This window comes from Crotalus tigris, unplaced genomic scaffold (assembly GCF_016545835.1).
Source record: "Crotalus tigris isolate CLP2741 ecotype Arizona unplaced genomic scaffold, ASM1654583v1 scf7180000024437.13266115, whole genome shotgun sequence".
Taxonomy (NCBI): domain Eukaryota; kingdom Metazoa; phylum Chordata; class Lepidosauria; order Squamata; family Viperidae; genus Crotalus; species Crotalus tigris.
The window spans coordinates 12,945,625-12,968,909 of NW_024100606.1; the positions used below are offsets into that span (position 1 = coordinate 12,945,625).

The 23,285-nt window shown below is 47.7% G+C and overlaps 1 protein-coding gene across 1 annotated transcript; it reads left to right on the top strand.

Annotated features, from left to right (window-relative positions):
* The first annotated feature begins 642 nt into the window (after window positions 1-642).
* BARX1 (BARX homeobox 1) lies at window positions 643-11,640 on the top strand. Its single transcript, XM_039331720.1, has 4 exons — window positions 643-1,202; window positions 7,903-8,191; window positions 8,868-8,952; window positions 10,949-11,640. Exons 1-4 carry the CDS (start codon window positions 977-979, stop codon window positions 11,111-11,113), a joined length of 765 nt encoding a protein of 254 aa, XP_039187654.1. The 5' UTR covers window positions 643-976; the 3' UTR covers window positions 11,114-11,640.
* Window positions 11,641-23,285: the final 11,645 nt, after the last annotated feature.

Below are 23,285 nucleotides of genomic sequence, written 5' to 3' on the forward strand. Positions count from 1 at the left end.
CGCTCACAAATGAAGCTTCCCTTGATGGTCAATAAAGGTAGGAAAGAAGGAGAAAGGAAGAACCTCATCAGGGCGAATAGAGAGTTGTAGCCTATAAAGATTATCTTGTTTTAAAGCGCTCTCTCTAAACGCCAGTCCAAATAAATCTGCACCTCAGCCTCGTAATTCAGAGGCACTCGAGTAAAATGCCCCGTTCAAAGGGCCGGGGGTTGGGTTTTTCGCGTTTGGGACTTCGGGGACCCGAGAGGCAGTTTGTAAGACGATTCAACAAGCAGGCAGCAGATAGTGGAGACAAAGGCAGGACCGCTCGCCTTTTCATCTCTGGCCTTGGCAGTGAGGACTTGGTTATCCCCCTTCAGCTCCTCGGGATCCACCGCTGCCTCTCTCCCTTCCCCGAGACTGTCCGGGCGCTCGGCCGGCAGGCAGGGCAGACCCGGGACTTCTCTCGTTGATGGAGTTGCGAAAGGGGGCGGGCGCGCTTCAGCCGGCCAGCCCAGCCACCAATCCGCTTGGTTTCGCGCCGGTTCAAGAGGGTTTTGCCAGGTACTCCCCGCCCCTCGCCGTACGCCCCCCCCCCCGCGTCGACATCCCAAGCCCCCCGCGCTCCGAGCAGCGTCACTCTTATAATAGGCTGTTGTCTGGAGTGGCGCTGGGGTGGAGGAAGAAGCTGCTCCTCCGAGGCCGCGCCTTCGAGCAAGCCGAGGCAGCAGGCTTCCCTGCTTAGCCAGGCGACGGTGGACGAGCGGCGGCGAGGGCAACAGCAGCGGCGGCGGAATCCAGCTGGTGGCAGAGCGGTGGGTGGAGATCCCCCGGAGCATTAGCCGAAGGAGCGGCGCTCTCCAGCGGCGAGCATGGTGGCCCCGGCCTGCCCGAGGCCTCCGAGTGTCCCGGCCGAAGCGCCAGATGAGAGGCTGCTCTGAGCCGGGAGTAGCGGAGTTGACTTGGCAGAAGGAAGGGAACTCTCCCGACAGGAACAATGCAGCACCCCTTGGATCTGGGCGCCGCCGCCGCCGCCGCCGCCGCCGCCCACTATTTCCCCGCAGATCCTTTCGTTGACCACCGGTCGCATCGCTATCGGAGCTTTATGATCGAGGAGATCCTGACGGATCACCCGGATGCCAAGAGCGCGGCGCCAGCCGGGGAGCTGCTCAAATTTGGCGTGAAGGCTCTACTGTCGACCCGACCCTACCACAACCCCTTAGGTAGGTCTTTCTTCGCTTGGGCGCTGCCTCTCTTGGTGGACCTGTGTGTATGTGTGTGTGTGTGTCTGTGTGTGTGTGTCTGTGTGGATGGGAGGGGGCAAACACCAGGTCTTCTTGGAGGGAGGGGCTAAGGCGGAAATCAATCCTCACAGGGCTTGCGGGAAAGAATATTCGCCCCCCAATCAGCCGTTCCTCCTCCCACCCAGCCCTGAAACCAGTGGTTTGGCTCCCATTGATCTAGAGCAGGGGTTCTCAACCTTGGCAACTTTAAGACTGGCCAAGCTGGCTGAGGAATTCTGGGAGTTGCAGTCCACAAGTCTTAAAGTTGCCAAGGTTGAGAACCCCTGATCTAGAGAGCAATTCCGGCTCCCTTCTCCCTCTCCCACCCCACGTACCCTGCCTTTGGGGTGTCGCCCCCGAGCTTATCTTCTCTGCAGCTGGAGACAGAAGCTTCCTTCTTTTCAGGAGCCCCCCCCCTACTCAACTGGGAGGGCCGGGCTGCAGCTGCGATCCTGCAACCAGCTGAGAGTTGATCTTGGGGGAAAACGCGGGGGTCTTTAGTGCTCTGCTGGGACGGAGGATCCGGTAACACCCCTTGCGGCTTTTTAGTTTAAATTGCCTGTCGCGGTGGAACAGACAAGAAGCATGGAGTAATTCTCTGAAAAAGAGTGACAAATATGCTTAGTGGGTTTAAACGAGGACAGCCTCATTCCTCCGAGCATTCTCTTTTCCACAGAGAGTAATATTTTCCTTACCATTGATTCAAAGCCCATGGAAAATCTCAACTCTTTCACGGCCTCTCCCTCACCGCCTTAAAAAAAAAAAAAAAGGCTTCGGGCTAGTTCTGTTCGGAATAAGGCAGTATCGACGGTCTTGCATAATATCATTCTAGACCAGGGGTTCTCAACCTTGGCAACTTTAAGACTTGTGGACTTCAACTCCCAGAATTCCTCAGCCAGCTGGCTGAGGAATTCTGGGAGTTGAAGTCCACAAGTCTTAAAGTTGCCAAGGTTGAGAACCCCTGTTCTAGACTCTGTCTTAAAACTTTCGGGATAGAGCGACGGCTCCAAGTTGACAGCTTTATCCGAGCTTGCAGGGAAAAGGTTTAAAAACAAAACAAAACAGAGAAAGCTTATATAGAGGTCCAAGGACCCCAACCCAGCTGGGGAGTGGAAAGCGACCAGATTGAGCCAAGCTGCGCCAGACTTCCTTCGGATGCAACTTCGGGGAGGTCGGTCTGCCGGGGCCTTTTCTGAGACGCGAAGCTGAGAGAGGCTTCTCAGGAACGAAATCCCTTCTCAAATTGATCTGGACCAGCAGAGGGAAGGGGGTCCCCGCCCCAATTCACGTTTGGAGCAGCGGCTGGGATAGGGAAGACCGAAGAGGCTTGGGCAGTCATATTGACACCTTTGAAAGTCCTGTGATCTCCTGGACCGGGTTTTTTTTTCCCAGGGAACACCTCTTTGGCCGTCTCTCTGCTTCGAATCTCCCCAAACTGCTGCAGAAGAAGGCCCCCAGAGGCCTGCCGAGAACTGGAGGAGTCCTCGGAAGGTGGCCCTGACTTTAGGGCAAACTAGGCCATTCCCTCAAGAGCAACCGGTGGGCCCGGACAAGGCTTGGAGGAGGGGGAGGGAGAGAGAGGGAGAGGGAGAGAGAGAGAGAGGGAGAGAGAGAGTAGGTGGTGTGTGTGTGTGTGTGTGTGTGTGTGTGTGTGTCTTTCTGGCCGTTGCACTCCCTCCCGTCCGTCGGATCTGCTCGTTGCCTTGGAAAAGCTAAGATGCTAAGAGCCTCTCAGCTGGGTCTTCTTGGCTGCCTGCTCCTTATCACCTGGTCCTCCCCATGTCCGAACCGTGAGTTGTACCTCGAAGAGAAACGGGAAAGCACAAGGATGTCTAGTCCGATCCTTTGGGCGGGTAGTTGCATTTGTCTGAGGTGAGCCTGAGCTGCAGCATCAGTAATCGGGTTCTTTCCCACCCTCCATTCAGCTGGGGGCCGAGAACCGCGGCTGGTTTGGTTTCAGCTGGTCCTCTCTAAATCGGGACCTTACACGCTTACATCTGACAAAGCCAGTCATAAGCGAGAGACAAGGGCAGATCCGGAACCGGCTGAAATCCGTCCAGCCTTGGTTGGAACCAGACTCTTTTCACAAGGTTTATAAAGCGAAATCCAAGGCTCAGTTCTGGGGAGTCGCTTGTTCCCTGCTTTTGCTTTGTTCCAATTGGAGAATGGCCCTGCAGCAGCCACGAACCGGGCCCCTTGTCCCTTCCCTTGAGGGGGCTGCTCATCCAGAACTCGTTTTAGCTTGACGGGGGAAAGGCGAGGAGCGCGCGCCGTGGAGGAGATTGCTCCGGATTTGGTTCAGATGGAGGATAGTGAGAGCAACCAATGTGCAAAACAAGTGAAAAGACCCGTTCAGATAAAAGGCCATTTTTCCCCACTACTAACACGGCTAGTACCGTCCTATTGTTATATCAGTAACGAGGACAGGGCCAAATCGCCAAAAGGTTGGCCCAGTGATATTATTTGTACAGCCCAAACGCGAAAGTGACAAGCCGCTGTAAAGAAGTGGTGTTCTATTCTTCTGTCTTTTTCTTTTTTCCATTTTGAAAATATCACCTCCCGGAAATAAGATGCGAATAGGTGGAGGCGCTTAGCATTAGATAAACGTTCTGCCTTTGAGAGCATTTCTGGAGAGCCTTTGCATTCCTGCTTTGGGATATGCTTTACGCAGAACCTATTTTCTCTTCTTACCCCATAGCCTAAATCCTTGCAACAATTCTCCATCCTGTCTTTATGTCAGAGCAAACGGCACTGGATATTAATGAACAGCCCCCTTAAGCCCCCCGCCAAGCTTTGCTGCTAAGAAAGGGTTGGACTGATAGCCAGAGGCAAAAAATGCGACCCTGAGAGGAAGAATTGCTGTAAGCTGGTTTCTGCAATGAAGGCAGAAAGATTGTGGGTCTACAGGGAGATTCTCCAGCTCTCTATTGATTAATCAATGGCGAGAATCCAGAGCGGAAATTCCAGAGCAAGACATTAGCAGATTTTGCCACTGGAACAAATCCGGCTGGATCTCCGCTCTGTTTTACATCGCCTTGCCGCTAATTTATCGTTGTCAACTTGAGTATCGCCTTTCAGAAGCCTTCAGGGGAAGTAAAATGGAAGTATTTCCGTGAAATGATTTTAAGCTATGCCTGTTCTTTAGAATATATAGCTAAGCAGGCTGAGGTTAGGATTGGAATTCGCCTGAATTTTGGAACTAGGGTTCAGGAATTAGTGTTCAACTTTCCTTGAGGCTTCTTGACCTTTCAAATGATAAGCACTCCAGAGTTTGACTTTTTTTTTTAATCAAAGAAAGAAAATAGATATTGATTGGATGTTTCCACGATCTATCTCTTTCCTCCTGACTTCCAAAAGATGTAAAAGAGTCTGAGTTATTGTGTCCTTGCTTTTTGTTACTGTTGGCTTGGTAAGTTGGTGAAACTAATGCGGCTTCTTTCTTCTACGTTATGAAGTCTTTGGGGGAAATTCCTCAAATTTGTTCAGTTCTGTGGGATTTGCTTCTGCATAAACTTGCCTGAGAAGACTCAGCACCAAGTAATAGGGCAAAAGAGTTCATACTGGATGTGTTCCACGTTCCAGGGATTTTAATAGGTATATTTTAAATGCACATAAAAGCGAACTGAATTAGAGAACTTGAATAGAACCCGTATTATTATGGTGTTATATGTTTACAAAGGAAGGACTCACTGGAGAAGGGCCTGATGCTGGGAAAGATTGAGGGCAATAGAAGAAGGGGACGACAGAAAATGAGATGGCTGGATGGAGTCACTGAAGCAGTAGGTGTGAACTTAAATGGACTCCAGAAGATGGTAGAGGACAGGAAGACCTGGAGGAACATTGTCCATGGGGTCGCGATAGGTCGGACATGACTTCGCAATTAACAACAACAACAATGTTTACAACAACGTGAAGTCACAGTTGCCAATTCTTCAGCTGGTGTTGACCTTCATAGGCATCAAGTTCTTCCCAAGAACCCAGGATGCCATTATGTATGGGCTAGTATATGTGTATATCCAAGCCTTTTGCAATTGATTGATGGACTACAAACCCAATAAATTGAACTGAACTGAATTAACTGATGGAAATTTTACCAGTGTGCAGATTTTCTAAGAGTTGCCCAAGATTTTTTTTTTTTTTTGTATAACACCCAGTGTGCTGATATAGTCAGTTGCCTAGTCAGCCAGTTATTTAGACTGGATTGGCATTTTTATCCATCTATCAAGGCCTTCCCAAGGATTTGGAATATTCTTATTCTTATTTTATAGCAATGGTTGGTGCAAAATTAGGAAACATGGTTTAATGCAATAATACAGATTTGAGCCCCTTTAGCGTGCAGTATTGTGAAACATTGAGAAGTAAATCTGTATGTTTTCAGTTGTACCTCAATTGAATGAAAATGTGTACAATTGCATGTTGTTACAAATGTACTTTTTTATATCCTGCTGCACCCAAAAGCAATTTATTTATTTCTCATTTCACCTAAAGATCACAGTACAGCTCTGATTATTTCTAAATTTATTTATACAATAGAATTGAAAGCTATCCTTAAGAAGCAGCTGAAAAGTTTCAGAACTGGAACTATATATAATTGTCATATATTTATGATATACGCTTGTGTCTGTACATTTGTTCTACAGTAAAAGGATTTATGCTTCAGTTTAAAAGATAAGATTTATAGGTTGCATATATAGCTGTAAAAGAAAATACGTGATTATCCATTTCCACATATATGATGAGAAAATGGTAAATACACATTTAATGTTGTGGGGTCCTTTGTGCTCTCTGAGCTTGGTTGTTTTCTTGTAGACATTTCATTACCAAACTAGGTAAAATCTAATTTCATTTTTGCCTAATTAAAAAAAATAAAGAGCGCTAGCTGCATTTTTTGAAAATTATTTTGGTACTTTTTTTTTTTTTTAGCAGCAGGGCTTGCTTGCTTGCTAGCTTGCTTTCCAAAAGACTAATCTGTTGCTGCTGGGACCAAAAGAAAGACGAAGAAAGAATTTCATAATTTCTGGGAGCAGCTTAATAAAATAATACCTTTAAGGAAGCCAATATTGACCGCTGTCTTAATGCCTCGCAGACGCACTTCAAAACCCCAAAACCTCAACAAAAACAGAGTCAATCCCACACTGGAAATAACTAGGCTTTCCTGACATCACAGGAGCTTATTTACAACCCTGGAAGGGTACCATTAATTTCCATAATCAATGGAAAATTTCACCGTATTGATTTACGATGGAAAGGCTCCCTTGAAGTTACCGGCTGCTGAATCCCTTGGAAATGCTTCCAACTAAAGAGGCCTGGATCGCAGCTTTAGGTCCTCGAAATTTGCGGTCAAGCAGCATCCGTGGGATTGCGCTGTCCTTACCACCCCTGTTCCAGAAGAAGCGCTTCCGACCCCCCCACCCCCACCCCGAAGAACTCGCAAGGGGGCTCCGCAAGGAGGCTCCGTTCACCTTCAACCCATAGATAGCCCTTCAAGTTTAACCCCAAACCTCAAGGGTGTTGCTTTACCCGCACCCCTGGGTCCCTGCAGCGTTGATTGCCGGCAGAAAAAGGCGCAGGGATTTGCTTGCAATGAGCACCGGGTTTTGGTTTTTTTTTTTTTTTTTTTGCAGCCAACTACAATTCCTCAGAAAGAAATCCTGTTCTTAACCAATAGAGCCAAGACCTTTAGAAGGTGGCGCTTGCAGCTTTGGGACACCCCACCCCCACCCATGACCTGATGTCAGCCTTCCTCAGTAGGAAGGACTAAATAGGCCACCACCTTGAGACTTGTAGAGTTTGAAGTAATGGGAAGGGATGCATGCAAAGGCACCAGATTGAGCCCAGAAAGGCACAACAGGCAGGCTTGGATAACTTTGTCGCTGTTCCCGAGTTTCTTTCCTACAGGGCAGCTCTTAAACCTGGAAAAAAAGAATGTGTGTGCCTCTCCTCAAACTCTTGCTTACACCGGTCAGAGGCTTGCGAGGTCAAAGGGAAGTCCTGCCGAAATCGGACAGCCCCCCCCTTTTTTTTTTTAAAAAAAAATCCGGCTAGTGGCTACCATTACTGTAGCCGTCACAGCAAACCCCAGACCAAACTTAACTGGGAAAAAAAAAAAAAAACATCTGTCCCAACCGGCTGCTGCCATAGTCCAACTTGTCCAGAAGGTGCCGTCCTGCAAAAGGGAGGCCCTTGCCCTCTTCTCCCCACTCCACCCCCGTTCAGCTGGTTTCTAAGGGGCTGCCAGAGCCCCGAGGGCATACAGAGGGCTGAGAATGGTGTGTGTGTGTGTGTGTCTGTCCCAGGAAACAGAGGCGGCTTGATGCGCCTTCTCGCAGCCTCTCTACCGTAGAAGCCCCATTGAGAAAGCTGGGGGTGAGGAAAGGCAGCGTCAGGGTCGCAGCTATCTTGTAGCTCAGTCTGTAGAGTCCACCGCTCCTGAAGTGAAACAGAAACGGGGGCTTCGTTTTGCCCTAGCTAGCCTCTCACAGGTTTTATTTCCCTCCCTCCCCCCCTCCCCCCCCTCTCTCTCTCTCTCACACACACACACACCGGGGTGGGGGGGGGTGAGGTGGGGATTTCTCTGTTTTTACCCGGCGTCTATCCTGTGTGTCACCCCCTCTGTCTCTCTGCTTTCCTCTCTCCCCAGCGGTGCTGAAGGCGGAGCAGGCGGCGGTCTTCAAGTTCCCGCTGGCGCCGTTGGGTTGCTCGGGTTTGAGCTCGGCGCTACTGGCGGCCGGCTCCAGCCTCCAAGGCGGTTCCGGATCCCCGCACCTGCCGCTGGAGCTGCACCTTCGCGGGAAGCTGGACCCGGGAGCCTCCGAGGGGGGCGGTAAAGCTAAGAAAGGCCGTCGGAGCCGCACAGTCTTCACCGAACTGCAGCTGATGGGCCTGGAGAAGCGCTTCGAAAAGCAGAAATATCTCTCCACTCCCGACAGGTGGGCATCCCCCGGAGGTCAGATTCCCGCGGGGGGAGGAATGGGGGGGCTTACTGTGTGGATGTGCGAGCTCGCAGGAGAGAGATCACGAGAGGGGTTACATCGAGGAGAGTTTTTTTTCCCCCAGATCTGCAAGGGGAGGATCTGGGAGGGGGAGATGGACACGACCAATCTACCAGCCGGTGGTCCAGTAGTGTATCATGGAAGAGAAAGTGTGTGTGTGTATCCGCACTTCCGACAATGGAGTCCTGAGTGAAAACCGGGGCCTTCTCTCGCATGGGGGGGGGAGTGGTAGAGGGCAGGAGGATTAAGGTTCCTTAAAGGGTTGAAAAAAAGCGAAGGTAGTCTGTTTATCTGCCCCCCCCACACACACGCATACACACACCACTCACTCGCTCACTCACTCACCTCTTCCTGGGATCTTAAGCTGAACCAGACAAGCACTTCCTGAGCAAGAAGCATAGCCAGGAGCTGCTAATCAAACTGCAACCTGTGCTCCACTTTCCTGGAAGCCAGCCGGCCTCTCAGGGCTGCTCCCCACTCTTCTTTTTAGGCTCCGGGCAGGAAGGAGAGCCGAGGGCTCTGCCTTCAGTGGGCCAGACACTCTTAAGAGCAGGCCATGTGGGAGAGGCAAGCAGAGCGGACCAACAATCAATGGTCTTTCTCCTCCCTGTAGGATAGATCTGGCGGAGTCCCTGGGCCTGAGTCAATTGCAGGTGAAAACCTGGTACCAAAATAGAAGAATGAAGTGGAAGAAAATAGTAAGTGTGCTGTTTTGAAGTTCAGACTATGAAATTTTCACCCAGCCTTTATTTACACAGCCAAACTGAGGAAGTCTACCCTCCTATCAATGGGATGTTCTCGAAAAATAGACCTAGGGCTTCAATCCCTCTCAGGGATCCCTTCCTTTGGGGCACAACTCCCATCATTCCCAACCGATATGGGCATTCTGCATTGGAAAAGCAAGCTGGCTGCAGGAGGAGTTCTTCTGGGAATACAATACAGAGGCAGGATTTCTCCTCCCTTCCTGGGCCCAGGCCTCCAGCCTTTGCCTATGGAAGCTGTCCCTCTACAGCAGTTAAGATTTCTGCTGGGTCCATAAGTAGCCCACCAAATGTGCTTTTTAAAAGGCAAACAGACTTTATTGGGATTTTGTTTTTGTTTTCTCAGAAACTTTCCTTTCTGAGAAAAGAGAGCCTTATGAAAGTTCAGAACAGAAGAAGCTTCTTGGATGAGAAGTGAAACATTTTCAAGGTAAAAAATAAGAAAGTCCAGCGGCCTTTGGAAAAGCACCTTTGGGCCAACCGTGACCTGGATGGTTGAGAATCTCCATAGACATTTAGCCGGGCAGAGCTATTTTTTCTCATCTCAAGGTCCAAAGCCCAAAGATTAAAGCCTGCTTGTAGTCCGTCACAAAAATAGGGGAGAAGGCTTTCGATAAAGCGGGAGCCAGCTGGTTTTGTGAACAATACAAGCCATGGCATGCTCAAGCCACAGACATGGGGCCAGGAGGAGACTTAGGGAACAGGGGTTATCCTGCCTTGGAGCTTTCATCTAGAGAGGGAGTCAAGCACTCTTTGGAGGCAAAAAGAAGATTCCACTGAACTCAGTGGGGGTTTTGATTAGCCCCCCCCCAAAATCCAACATTTTCTGACCAGAGCTATTAAGGCCAGACAGCCCTGTCTGCTTTGGCTGAGGGTGGTAAGAGATGGGGAATCTATCCCAAAGGCGCTTTTTCAAGAGGCAACTGGACTTTCTTGTTTTTCTTTGAATAGAGTAGAGTAGAGTAGAGTAGAGTAGAGTAGAGTAGAGCTGGAAGTGACCTTGGAGGTCTTCCAGTCCAGTCCCCTGCTCAAGCAGGAGGACATTTGAAGCGTTTCACTTCTCATCCAAGAAGCTTCTTCAGCTCTAAAGAAGTCTCTTGGATGAGAAGCGAAACGTCTTCAAAGGCAAAACAAGGTCCATTCGCCTCTTGAAAAAGCGCCTGTGGGATGATGAGAATTGTGGCCCAACGTTGCTGAAGGGCAGCGGTTGGAAAAAACTTTTTCCGAAGGAGCTAGTCTGTAACTAACCCGGCTGCATTCTTTCTGTTCAGGGAGAATCCCTGGTTTGAAAGGCAACGCCAGTCCGTTTCCTTCAAAACAGCGTTTAGAGAGTAGCAGCTGATTTTCCCAGCAATACCCGGGAGGAGGAAAGGCAGCCGCTTTCCTTAACCGGCACGTCCTGAACCCTGAACACAGCGTAACCTATGCTCTCGTCGTTTCAAAGTAACCGCTCGTAGCCCGTTTGCCACAGATGAAACGGTTGCTTATTTACCCCCCGTTTTTAATCCCATCCGCGTGGAAGTGAATTTGACTGAAACGGCGCCTTTGTTTTTCCACCAGCCTGAAATGCGAGGGAAGGGGGGGGGGAGGAAGGAGTCCAACGAAAGAGACTTTTCTCCACTTCAAGGTGTCTTGCTAGGTAGAGGCTGACCAGCTCGGCGTTTGCCTTTCAAGCTCGAGTTCAACACTCAGGCACCTTCTCCGCAAAGGCGCGCAGGAGGAAATAGAGGCCAAGGCGGCTTGGCTGGCCTGTTGCGCGGCGCTAAGCGCAACGGCGCCTTTTCCTTGGGCGCGGGGGCGATTCTGCATTTCCCAACCCTCCCAGAAAGCTTCGTTCCTCAGCGTTAACTGTGGTGGTGTTTGGAGTTGGTCTAAGTCAGACCCTTTGTGACCTTTAAGTGTGGGTTGTTTTGTTTGTTTTTTGTTTAAACAGGTTTTGCAAGGCGGAGGCCTTGAGTCTCCCACCAAGCCCAAAGGTCGCCCGAAAAAAAACTCCATCCCCACCAGCGAGCAGCTGACCGAGCAAGAGCGAGCCCGCGAAGCCGAGAAGCAGCCGGCGGAAAACCTCGACTCTCCCTGCCAGGTCATCCAGGAATAATAAAGGAGCGCCGCGTGCCCGCGGACTAACGATCTGGCGCCCGGATTGCGGATGCTGGACTGCTGGCGCCCGAACCTCCCGGCTTGGCCCGGAAGGGGGACTGGGACCTGCGGCCCTCAAGACTGAACCTCAGCCTCACGGGGCCTCCCTGAGCGACGAGGCCCCGCCGGCTCGCAATACTACCCCAATGGGTCGCCTGCCTTGAGCGCAGACGGCGGGGGTCCACTGAAGCCCCTGGGTTGCAGAGGTCCTGCAACCCTTTCGCCGCCGTTTAAGGAAGTTACCGCGTGGAAGAAGGCGACGAGGACGATCCGGGGATGGAGGCGACGGTGGACTCCGATTCCCAGTTGATTCCGTTGTAGGATTTCCCAGGCGTCTGAGCCCTTCCGCCCTCTCCCTGCGTGCGCCTAAGGAAGAGCCGCCCCCTGTTCTTGGGGGTTTGACCGTGGCTGTTCCCGCGCTGTGTAAGAGAAGGGAGGGGGCGGGGAGCGTCTCCGAACTATCCGGCTAACTCAGGGGTAGGCAACCTCGGCTCTTTTATGACTCGCGGACTTCAACTCCCAGAATTCCTGAGCCAGCTTGGCTGGCTCAGGAATTCTGGGAGTTGAAGTCCGCGAGTCATAAAAGAGCCGAGGTTGCCTACCCCGGGGCTAACTCATTTTACAACCAGTTTGTATGAACGTAAAGATATTGATTTTATTTCAATAAAGTATTTTATGAACGATGGGCCTCAGAGGCGTGCTGTGCGTTCGTTTCCCGGGATTATGCCGAATGCCGCCGTTTTCCTCCGCACGCCTCCTCGCGAGGAGGCCCCGCTGCGATCAAGGGAGCTTCCTCCGAGGTAAGCCCGCAAGTAAGTTCCTATTGGGAAACCAGCCCGATCGCAAAACGAGAATCGAGCACTTGCGAAAGGAAATTTAGCTGAAAGTTAGGCGCGCTGCCCCAAGCTCTGATCTGGGGTCCTTATCTGGGGTCCTTATCTGATCTGGGGTCCTTCTCTGCTTAAAGAGGCTGCTTAAGATCAACTTGGTCTGCGCTGCTCCGAATTGATTCAGAGCTGGGCTGGTAAGGATCTGAATGGGACGCGTTCAGAACATTCTAAGGCTTTAAGCTAGACCAGGTTAAAAAAAAAAAAAAACCTGGAAAACAAGAGTGAGAGCCTGCTTTTGCCTCCTTGCCAAGACAAGCGCAGGGACGTGCCCAGGAGAACCAGGGAGGCGCGCTCCACTTGTAGGAGACTTGGCTTTTCTCATTAAACCCACGGAGTTGCAGTTCAGCAAAACATACCACTGAAACAACCCCGGAACAAGATCCAAGCAGCTTTTACCCGGTGTATCTCTGTTACACCACCCCCTCCCCCGCCCTAAAGTTCTGCCCTGAAAAACAGTGAAATGTCGCCGGTTTGGGAACCTATCTTTCCCTTCTGCCCCTTGAGCGGAGCAGCTAAACCTCGTGAGAGCTCAGATCCCCAAAAGGCCACTAAACAGAAGTAGAAGCTAACAGGGCCCGCTGTTTTAAGAAGGGGCGTCACTTCTGGATTCAGTGAGAAACAAGTTTGATAGCGTTCAGGAACTGTTCTTAAATACATGCATTTAGGGCAGAGGTAGGCAACCTTGGCTCTTTTATGACTCGTGGACTTCAACTCCCAGAATTCTTGAGCCAGCTTGGCTGGCTCAGGAATTCTGGGAGTTGAAGTCCACGAGTCATAAAAGAGCCAAGGTTGCCTACCCCTGATTTAGGGTAATACTCATCACGAGAACTCTCTCTTTTCCTAAAACAAAAGAAATGGACTTCCGAGTAAAGAACCCCCAAGGCCATCAGACTGAAATCAGTAAGGCAAGCGGCTCGGGAATAAAACGTGGTCAGTTTTCCGAAAACTGGTTTGCTTTTGAGCGTTTTGAAACTTCCGCGTAAAGACAAAGCAGAATCTGCTTCAGTTGGTGCTTCACTTTTTAAGTGGAGGGCGGTAAATTTCAGCGGTTAGCTTTCCACGTTCGTGGACCTCTTCTTCCGTTTGCTTTGGTCACCTTCGCTTATAGTAATTGAAAAAAAAGCAGAATTGGCTAAAACCAGTCTCCGCGCTTTGCTCCCCTGCTCTGCAGAGCACACCGCGGCCAAGGGGCAGAGTTCATATAGAGACGATGGAAAGCCATTTAGACGTGGTCTAATGGATAAACTGCAAGTTAATTGAATTTATAGAAGAGGTTTAACTAATGGTGTAGTCGTGGAATGTATGGATCCAATGTATGAATGTATCCGATCACTAGCAACCCGCCTAAAACTTTAGCAGGGCCGCTCGAACTGTATATCCAGATGGATGATTCTAAGTAGCAGCAATTGGGTATTTTTTTTTTAAAAAAACAAATGGGGTGGGGCTTGTATAGTTTCCGTTTCTTCTTTCCAGCTCCTAGGAGCAGAATTAAGGCACTCCTTCCCTCAAGCCATCTCATTACCTAGCCCTGTAGCCTAATTTGAAGCTTGCAGGAATCCTATTTCCCATTTTAAGGCAGCCTGGGTGGCTTTCAACATTCCCTCTCCTTTTGGATTCTTTGTGGCTTGGTCTAATGCAAAGTTTTGGGAGAGACTGGAGTCCGCACATCCTTTTGTGACCCCCCAGTGGGCCCAAGGAAGGGGTCACCCTGAGCTTTACTTCCAATAAACCTACCCTCACCTTTAAAAAAACAAAACCTCCCACGGGGCAAAACCGAGAAAGGCACAGAGAGTCTTTTGGGAACTAGGGCGAGACAATCCTAAACACAAACACAAAAGCAGCTGAGCTGAAACCTTGCATTCTCCTGCAGTAAGTATGATTGCAGGGGGACCAGGCTTACTTCTTTCGTGAGCATAGGGTCCTTTCATCCTATATAGATTCTATAGTATAGAAAGAGGAGGCCCTTATTTCCAAGTATTTTGTAGTAGCCAAGATAAGCCAGAGACCAGCGGATTTATCGCGGTATAAAACATTTTCTGCTAACTTGGGCAGAAAGTTCCCGGTGTGCTAACTAAGCCCTCAGGGAGACTTTAGGTGTTGTACTTTGGAGGAAGCCCCCCCCCCAGCAAACGGGGCTTGCTCCCAATAAAGCAACAGAGAATAAAGACTCCAAAGAACTGAACGTCGACCGCTCGCCTTTGAGCCTAGAAAGGAAGAAGGTCGGCCATGGTATTGTTCGCGGAGGAACTGCAGTTTGTTTCTTGGTTCTATCTGCCTTTATGAGGCATGGCTTGTCCCTGGTTGTTTCTCAGCTGTAGCACCCCAGCTCGCTTATTCTAACTGGCCACATGCTGGGATAACACAGGGAGACAACAACCTCACGGTTTCCCTCCCTCTCTTTTGCAGACGTTCAAAATGCCGCCCACCAAGTTCCTCGTATTACCCTGGCTATCCTTTATTAACTCCAAACTTCTCTAGTCTGGTGTGCTGGACTTCAGTACGGCAGCTGAGAGTGTTGGGAGTAGAAATCTAGCGTATTCTAGGAGGACCGTAGTGTGTTGTTAGTCTCGAATATAATTTTAATTTATTTTTATCCCGCCTTTATTATATATTTTTTATAAACAACTCAGGGCAAGAAACATGCCTAATACCTCTTCCTCCTATTTTCTCCACAACAATATCTCTATGAGGTGGGCTCGGCTGTGAGAGGCTGGCCCCAATTCAATGCCTTCATGCCTAAAAAGGGACTAGAACTTGGAATCTCCCGGTTTCTAGCCTGCTGCTTGTAGACGAGACATGAAACGGGACGGTAGCCCCGGATACCTGAAGTTTGAGACTGGCGCAAATCCCCCCTCCGGTCTAATCTTCCCCCTTTGAAATGGGTGGCTTGAAATATCCGTGGCTGTAGGTCAGTGTTTCTCAACCCTGACAATTTTAAGGCATGTGGACTTCAACTCCCAGAATTCCACAGCCAGCAATGCTGGCTGTGGAATTCTGGGAGTTGAAGTCCACATGCCTTAAAATGGTCAAGGTTGAGAAACACTGCTCTAGGTTATCTAAGCGACGGGTGATTCCACAACCCACCTCCACCCCCCCCCCAAATAATCTTTCCAACAGCAGCCCAGGGTTTGGGGGAGCTGGCAAAGCCTCTCCGAAGACTTTCTGCAGGTTCGCTGTCTCCACTATCTAAACCCAGTTTGCATATTGAAAAAAGATGGAGCAGCCTATCCTGAAGGAAAAGAAGACTTCTCGGAACCAGCGGGGGAGTAAAACATGTGAAATGGGCTTCAGTTCTTAGCGCTGTCCTTGGAACGGACTCGAAGGCCTGCGGAAATCAACTCTTAGCCTGGGACTGCCCCGGTTATTGTTTGGACTTGCGCCTTAATCTTACACACGGAGGCTTAATATTTATTCGGGGTATGTCCCACTTTAATTTCACGGTGCTCTCATTTATGCATTCATAAACTTTACTGGCAATCCCGATCCCAAATCGCTCTTTCCACAATTTTATTCAGGCAGGAGCCTTCAAAACAGGTTAGCTGAGAAAGAGGTTTGGAGAGGGGGTTGGACTAGATGACCTCTTCCAACTCTGTTATTCTGTATTCTAGATAAGGTCGCTCAGACCTGGAGAGGCGGGTGCTGGGTGCTGGACGGCAGCAGCGAGATTGCGAAGAGGGGGGCGGCGACTAGAGGGCAGCAAACGGGAGAGAGAAAATATCCCCTTGGCTGCCATCTAGAGGTCATTCCGATTTCTGCAGCCCTACTCAATGTAACCTTTCCCGTCGGTGGAGAATTTAGGATTTCAGGGCTCAGTCTGAACGCGAGAGAGGAGAATGAAAACAAGCGGGGCGTGTTCGAACGGCCCTCTTAGCAGGCAGCCAGTCCTCAGCTGGCTATTCTTCTCAATAAGTCGTTAGAAAACTAACAGGAGATGGTGTTGGGTTCGGAAGGACGTCGCCTTTGAAGCTCGCGTTTTGGCGACCGTCAAGTCTGGAGTAAGCTGCCGCCGCCGCCGCCGCCTTTAAAAGAGTAATTTGCTTTGCGATCCATCCAGACACGTATTTGTCCTTGGCCCGAGGGGACTTGAACGTCAGAGCTAAGCAGCGGAGGATCGCCTCCAAAGAAGCGCGCAAGTGACTTGGGAAGTCGCAACGAAGCGGTAGGCCTGGAATGTGGACCTCCTCCTTCTCTTTTAGCTTTCGGAGGACGCTGGACCCGTTCAGACTTTCAGTCCGCTCCAGATGGTTTCCCTCGTTAAGTTGCTGTCCTGACCCCGAGTTTTCTCCAGTATGGGCAGAAGAAGCCGCTGAACTTTCAGAGGAGCTGCGTCCTGCCGGCCGGATCGACGATTAGAAAGCGCCGCACTCTTCCGCAGCAGCGGCAGTCGCTCCCTTTCCTGCCTTAACCCTGGGAAAGGCCTGCCTTCTCTACTATCGGCCCCAAGGGCCTGCGCCTAAGAACCGGGAGGTCGCCCAGAAGCCCTTTGTATCGTACTTATCGCTAGAGCAGGACTGACCCAGAAAAAATGGCGGTCCGAGCGCGCCTGTTTTCTCCCGCCAGAAGCCTCACCGCTTAGGATTCGCTTGTTCCCGGCCACATTGGAGGCACATTTCTTAATTCAGGAAACGGATTTTGTCTAAGCACATCTGTCTTGCCTCATTGTAGTTACTGAGATCTTTATTTGGATTCCCTTTACTACATTTAAAAACACTTAAAGGCGCTTTATTATTAACAGAGCCATTTGCTGGGCGAGAACAGACCGGCGGTTCCCGCCTGTGAGAAGGTGCGCCATTAAAGCCGGGAGGGAAGTAGAGTGGAATCCTGCCCTCCACAGAAGTGACAGACCGAGTGACACTTGATTCGTGGCATTTGGAAGGGGTAAATTGATACAAAGGTGGCGGTCCAAAGGGATTTCTGAACAAAATGTGCTCTCGGAGGAAGACGTTTTGCAAAGAGGCTTGTTGGAGGGTTGGGACGAACAGCTCAAACAGCAAAGTTAGTTTGACGCAGTTATGGAGTATGTAATAATGTGTAATTGATTCAATATAGCGTATTATAATATATTTTCATTGAAAGCAACTGAAGCACTTTCCAATAACAAGTTTTATGAACCGGTTCTTCAAAACTAAACAATGGAATGGAGGGCAGGGGAAAGGTGACAGGAGAAAAAGTTGCTGACAAGAAGAATAATATCAATAATAACAATTACAATATTCAGATAGTGATAGAAAAGTTCTGAAATTGATTTGTGCCCCAAATAAAAAAGGCAGCCTGGCATAAAGCATACTAAGGCGATTATTTAATCTGCTGTAATTTGAACTGAAATCTCTTGACTTTTGTAGGGCAAAAAGGAGAAATAAAAGGTGGTAGGTATTGTATGAGCAAACCATAAATGCACATCAAGCTGCAACCCCAGTTTTGCCTAGTAACTTGTGCAAATTCAGCCCATGTGATGTATTCAATTCCCCCCCCCCTCCTGTTCTATTCAATTGTGTCTGATACTGCCTGAAGAAGTCCCTGAAGTTTTCTTGGCAAGGATTTTCAGAAGTTGTTTGCTATTGCCTCTTTCCTGGGGGGGGGGGGGGAAGAGAGAGAGAGAGAGAGAGAGAGAGACTGGCCCAAGGTCACCCAACTGGCTTTGTGCCTAAGGTGGTTTAGAAGTGACGGTTTCTGGGTTTCTAGCCTGATGCCTTAACCATTACATCAAATTGGCTCTTATTGTTTCATTGGGCTAACTGAATTAATCCTGATTCAGTTAAACAAGGGCAAGCTTTTACAAAAGCGTTTTGGTGGAAGCCAAACGGGAGAGCAATAACCAAGAGGTCTGAGTGCTGTTGTTTCCACTTTCATTGTTGTTAATCTTGACTCCCACTGCCTGAAGTTTTCAAGTTTCCAAAGTGGTTTGCTCTTGCCTCCTACCTAAGTTTCAGAGAGAGTGACAAGCCCAAGGGAATTCAGCTGGCTTTTTGCTTGGGTATGATTAGAACTCATGCCTCCCCACTCCTAGCCTTGTGCCTTTTATCATTATACCAAACTGGAAACTAACAAGGTTGGAAACAGCATTTGGCATCCCCGAGAACAGGTCTTGAATACGCAACACAGGTCTTCATGGCGACAGAGTAGCTTGGTCAGAATGGAATGAAAGTCCCAGGTACAAAGTGGCCTTGTGCAAAAGCAGCATGTAAAAAGAGTGAGCTTTTTGTTTCACAAAACTATATCTACCTGAGAATGATTTCTCTGTGACTTGATGACTTTCCAAATGCTATTTGGTAAGCTACTATTTATTATTGTTTTGTTTCCAAAACTAAAATGGTTAGTTGGGTAAATCCTATGTACAAAACAAGACTTACATTAGAATTGTGTTAATATAATAAATATATTAAAGATGAACAAGTTCCACCCTTCCTCCCACATGTATCGTCTATTTTTGATCTTTCTAAAGGCTTTCTGAAAGTTGCTGGTGTTTCTGCTAAGGGCAGAATAAGAACTTTCCCATTAATTTGGAGAAAAGTCCTCTCAGGCAATCACGCACACTTAGCATGATCATTTTCTAATCTGCTTGTCATACTCCAGGCAAAAAGATTTATTTTATAGAACTTTTTAAAGCATGAATTCAGTCCATGGCTCTGTTCATTGACATAGTTATCTGAATCGTGACTTATTGAATGAGTTCAGTTTTTTGGGTTATCAAAACAGAAAAATAAACTGACCAGACTGGCTGCATTGGCACAACACATTAAGCTACAGCATGATTTGCTAAGTGCAGCTAAATCTTTTAAAAGTTCATTGTGGGGAACTATTTTTTCCCCCTATACATGCTAGCTTCCTGTATAAACCTTTTTTTGGAGAAGCATATTTCTCTTATTTACCTGAGTCTGGTTCATCTCAAACATTGAAAAGATACCCTCCTTTTCTCATCTGGAATTCATGTTGGAATTATTGAATTATCTGGCCTGTTAGGCTGAGTCATCAGCTGCAGTAGGCCAAGGTATGAGGAAGTCGAGAGTAAAAAAGATTGTATTTTGGTGTTTTGTTGGTGCCGTGTGTAATAGCTGTATAGTAGCGTGTGCAAAACAAAGTTAGCACGTGTAATATGCTAATATGCTGTGTTATAACAAATGTGGTTGGTGTAAGGTGGTCACCAGGTGCATATAAACCCGCCTTCTGATAACACAATAAAAGGGATGCTTCGGCTTTGTTCGAGGCTCCCATCCCGAGGAAACCACATGTACGTGTCTGTTCTTCAACACCCATGGGAGACCGCTGGGCGCGTGAAAACCCACAACTGGTGACCCCGACATGATTCAAGTTTCTGAGCACGTCTCTTGGTACTGCAACTCAGGGCCGGTCGTCAGGATAGACGAAGCACCCTCCCAAAATATTACGTCTCTTGGTACCCTCTTACTCACTCAGCGGAAGAGCTTACTGCAACTCAGGGCCGGTCGTCAGAGCTAGACGAAGCACCCTCCCAAAACATTACCGTGAGTATGGACAGGATTCTCTAAGCCTCAGGTTGCGCACCTCCCAGAACTTAGGGAATTGACCAAGTCATCAATAATTGTTTTGAAAAACAATGGGAAAGATTTGCTGCTTCCCACTAAAAGGGATTTGATCCTTCTCTTAAAATATGTATATCTAAATTGCCTTGCATAGCCCGAAGGAGGATCCCTAAAAATGTCTGTGTGGGTTCAATTAGGAAAGTATTTTCATGAATGACCAGGATGTGTAAAACTGTGACTGTTAACTGTTTCAAATCCAAAGGAAAAAGAATTTTAAAGTCTGCTAGAAATTCTGCTTAAAATAAGCCACAAAAAGGAAAAAACCTCACTCTGTTTGTCTGGCCAACAAACAGAATGAAGAAAAAGAAATGTGTTTGTTTGTTTGTTTGTTTGTTTTCCTCTTTCTCTCTGTGTACTCTCAAGAACAGCCTTAAGTTACTAGGAGGGATTGTTTTAAGTTTATCTGTTGGAAAAGTTTCACTTGCATTTACTGTATGTGTTTTATCTATCCTTTTTTCGTATCCTATCACTTATTGGTGATGCTACTATGAAACTTTTCTTATCCCAAATATATAAGCATTTCTCAATCTCTAAAATAATGTGATCTATTTTAGAATAAATGTTCTCCTACCCTTGGCAAGTTGCACACCTTAAAATATTAGGCTTTTAAAATTATTTGGAGTTTTCAACATTTTCAAACTGCCTGCAAGCTACCCCCCTTCCAATTCTTTTCCTGTCCTTTGTTCTCCATACCTTTTGTCTGCCTCTCCTGGTAGAGTCCACCCAGAAAGGGGGGGAGACCTTGTTCTTGTATCTTTCAGCCCTGAAACCCTCTCCCAAGCCTTTGGAAGCAGAACACACAGACCCAGATGCTGCCTCCATCCATTTGAGCCATGGAATTGAGTTTTGAATCCAGCCATCCACTAAAAAGCCACCATGCAATCTGAGTGGAAAATCTTCCCAAGTCCTACCATTTACCCAGATGCCTGTGAGAGCTGCAGAAGGAAGGTGGTGCCATGTGAAGCCTCAGAAGAGAAAATTAAGACTGTGGGGGGAGGGCGGAAACTCATTGTAAACTTTTCTTTCTTGCCCCATTTGTATTGTAACAAGCCAGTTGAAGGTATTAATGGAGAGATGGCATTTAGGAATAGGTGGCAGAACAAGTACTGAACACCTTGGACTTCTATCTGGTGGGAGGGAAAATTTATCCAGAATGTTTGTATTGACTATTTGTAAAAGTGCACACACACACACCATTCAGAATCATACTTGAGTCTATCCCCTCCACCTACCTTTAGTAAAGTTCCCCCCAGGCTGATTTTTGCTCTATTGCACCAAAGCTTTGTGGGACCAACTTCCAACAGATAACAAGGGGGAGGGAACTAGGCCCCCTCAGGTGATTTGCAATTCATATGCCCTGACTAAGGAAGCAACAGGAAAAATCCCAAACTTCAGCCCTGAATATCTTGCACTGGTGAGCTCAGATTGGGATTCCTAGAACTCATTATGTGCAATTTAAAGAAAATTTAATAGACTGGCATATTGGACATTACAAACCTGGATGCATTGAATTAAGAGCTAAGGCAGGAAACAACCCTTGAAATTGGGCAGCCAGTGGTCATGTATTAAGGAAAACCATGGCTGTGAAGAATTTTGGGAGGTATGCAAACCTGACTGGAAGCTAAAGGTGACATCCAACATTTGAAAATGATTGGCACAGAATATTGGATACTATAAATTTCTTTTCCACCTAACAAAATTTTGCCCTGACTTTTAGAACTTTATGGGTACAAGCTCCCCTTTTGGGAGCCACTTAAGGGATCTTTTTCTGCTGCCTCCATTAATGTCTTATTTTTCTTTTTCTTTTTTTTGCTTAACAGTTTAAAAGCTTGCCTACCAAGTCTCCCTGACTAAATCAATTTTAATGTCATACATTTACACACTTAAGGCACAAAGTGGGGATATTGATGGAAGTTAGCCCCCCCAGAAGGAAATATTAAAAGGGCAGAAAAATATATTTTTCCTCAAAAGGACTTTTTAAAACCTAACCTGGCCCCAAATCTATCTCTCTGCCCCAAGCAAGAGCTAGGCCCATACAAATGCAAATGTAACACCATCAGAAAGTTGAAGCCAGAGCAATCAAGAAGACAAAAGAGAAGATCTGCATACCCCACCCAAACTCTGGGAGTCAGCCCCATCACCTGGGAAGCAGGATATGATAATAGAATTAAACCACAGACATCAAGGCCTAGACAAATACTCAGAAACAGCCTCAAGGTTCATGCCACAGGAACAGCCTACTGCCCCCATGTGCTCTCTCTCTCTCTGCCCTTCTCTCTCCTCTGCACTTTCCTGAAGAACCATCTTTCTGCAATAAACTGTAATCTTCAGGAACTGTCACCTACCAACAGGTCAATTTAGTAACTACACCTATCACTGCAGTTCAGTTACCCTTGCTAACCAAACCGGCCTTCACTTTGCCAAGCGACACTGAGGATGACTTCCTATAAAACGCTACCTCTTTATTTTAAATAAAACAGAAAAGTAGGAGATGTTGGAATTATTGAATTATCTGGCCTGTTAGGCTGAGTCATCAGCTGCAGTAGGCCAAGGTATGAGGAAGTCGAGAGTAAAAAAGATTGTATTTTGGTGTTTTGTTGGTGCCGTGTGTAATAGCTGTATAGTAGCGTGTGCAAAACAAAGTTAGCACGTGTAATATGCTAATATGCTGTGTCATAACAAATGTGGTTGGTGTAAGGTGGTCACCAGGTGCATATAAACCCGCCTTCTGATAACACAATAAAAGGGATGCTTCGGCTTTGTTCGAGGCTCCCATCCCGAGGAAACCACGTGTACGTGTCTGTTCTTCAACACCCATGGGAGACCGCTGGGCGCGTGAAAACCCACAACTAATTCAGAGATTTTTGGGAGAACAATTTAACTGGGTATGCCGCATATACTAAACCGTAAACTAGCCAAGTGTGATTTCACAGAATGTGTTTCACAAGATCATGCTGGCTAGTTTAAGGATGAAGGTGTGCAAACAAAAAAAAATGGACTGAGTAAATCAGGAATACATTAGTCCCAATCAAACATCTGTCACAAATGAAGCCAATGTGGTATATGTGTCTTTAGGCCAGGCATCCCAGTGCTTCATAGATATTTTCTATGTGTGATTTTGAGACCTGCTCTCATTACATGCCAACATTTTCTAAGAGCAACATCTATGCCAACATGTTCAAACTGTTCTTAAGGAATTCTCCCATGAATGCAGCTGAATGTTCACTGCAGCTGCTGACAGATTCATGAAGTAGGTCTATTAGATTTCAGCACCCGAAACACTTTTACTGCACATGTCTTTGGCTGCAGTGGAAATTTCTCCCTTTCTTTCAACATTTTTAATCCCATTCATGAGGATGATCCATTCCTTTGCAGCTTGCCTACTGTGTGCCCTTGCTTCATTCATTTTAACTGTGTGCCATCAAATTGGCATCAACCCTTAGCACAGTGTTTCTCAACCTTGACAATTTTAAGGCATGTGGACTCCCAGAATTCCATAGCCAGCATTGCTGGTTGAGAAACACTGCTTAGCAGCTCCATATTTTTTTTCCATGACTCACGAAATGGTCATTCAGATCTTCCAATGGTGCTTCCATCATCTCTGTAACTATCCACCTTGCTACTGGTCATCTTCTCCTTCCTGGCACCTTTCCCAGCAGGAGAGAGATAGGTAACATATCTG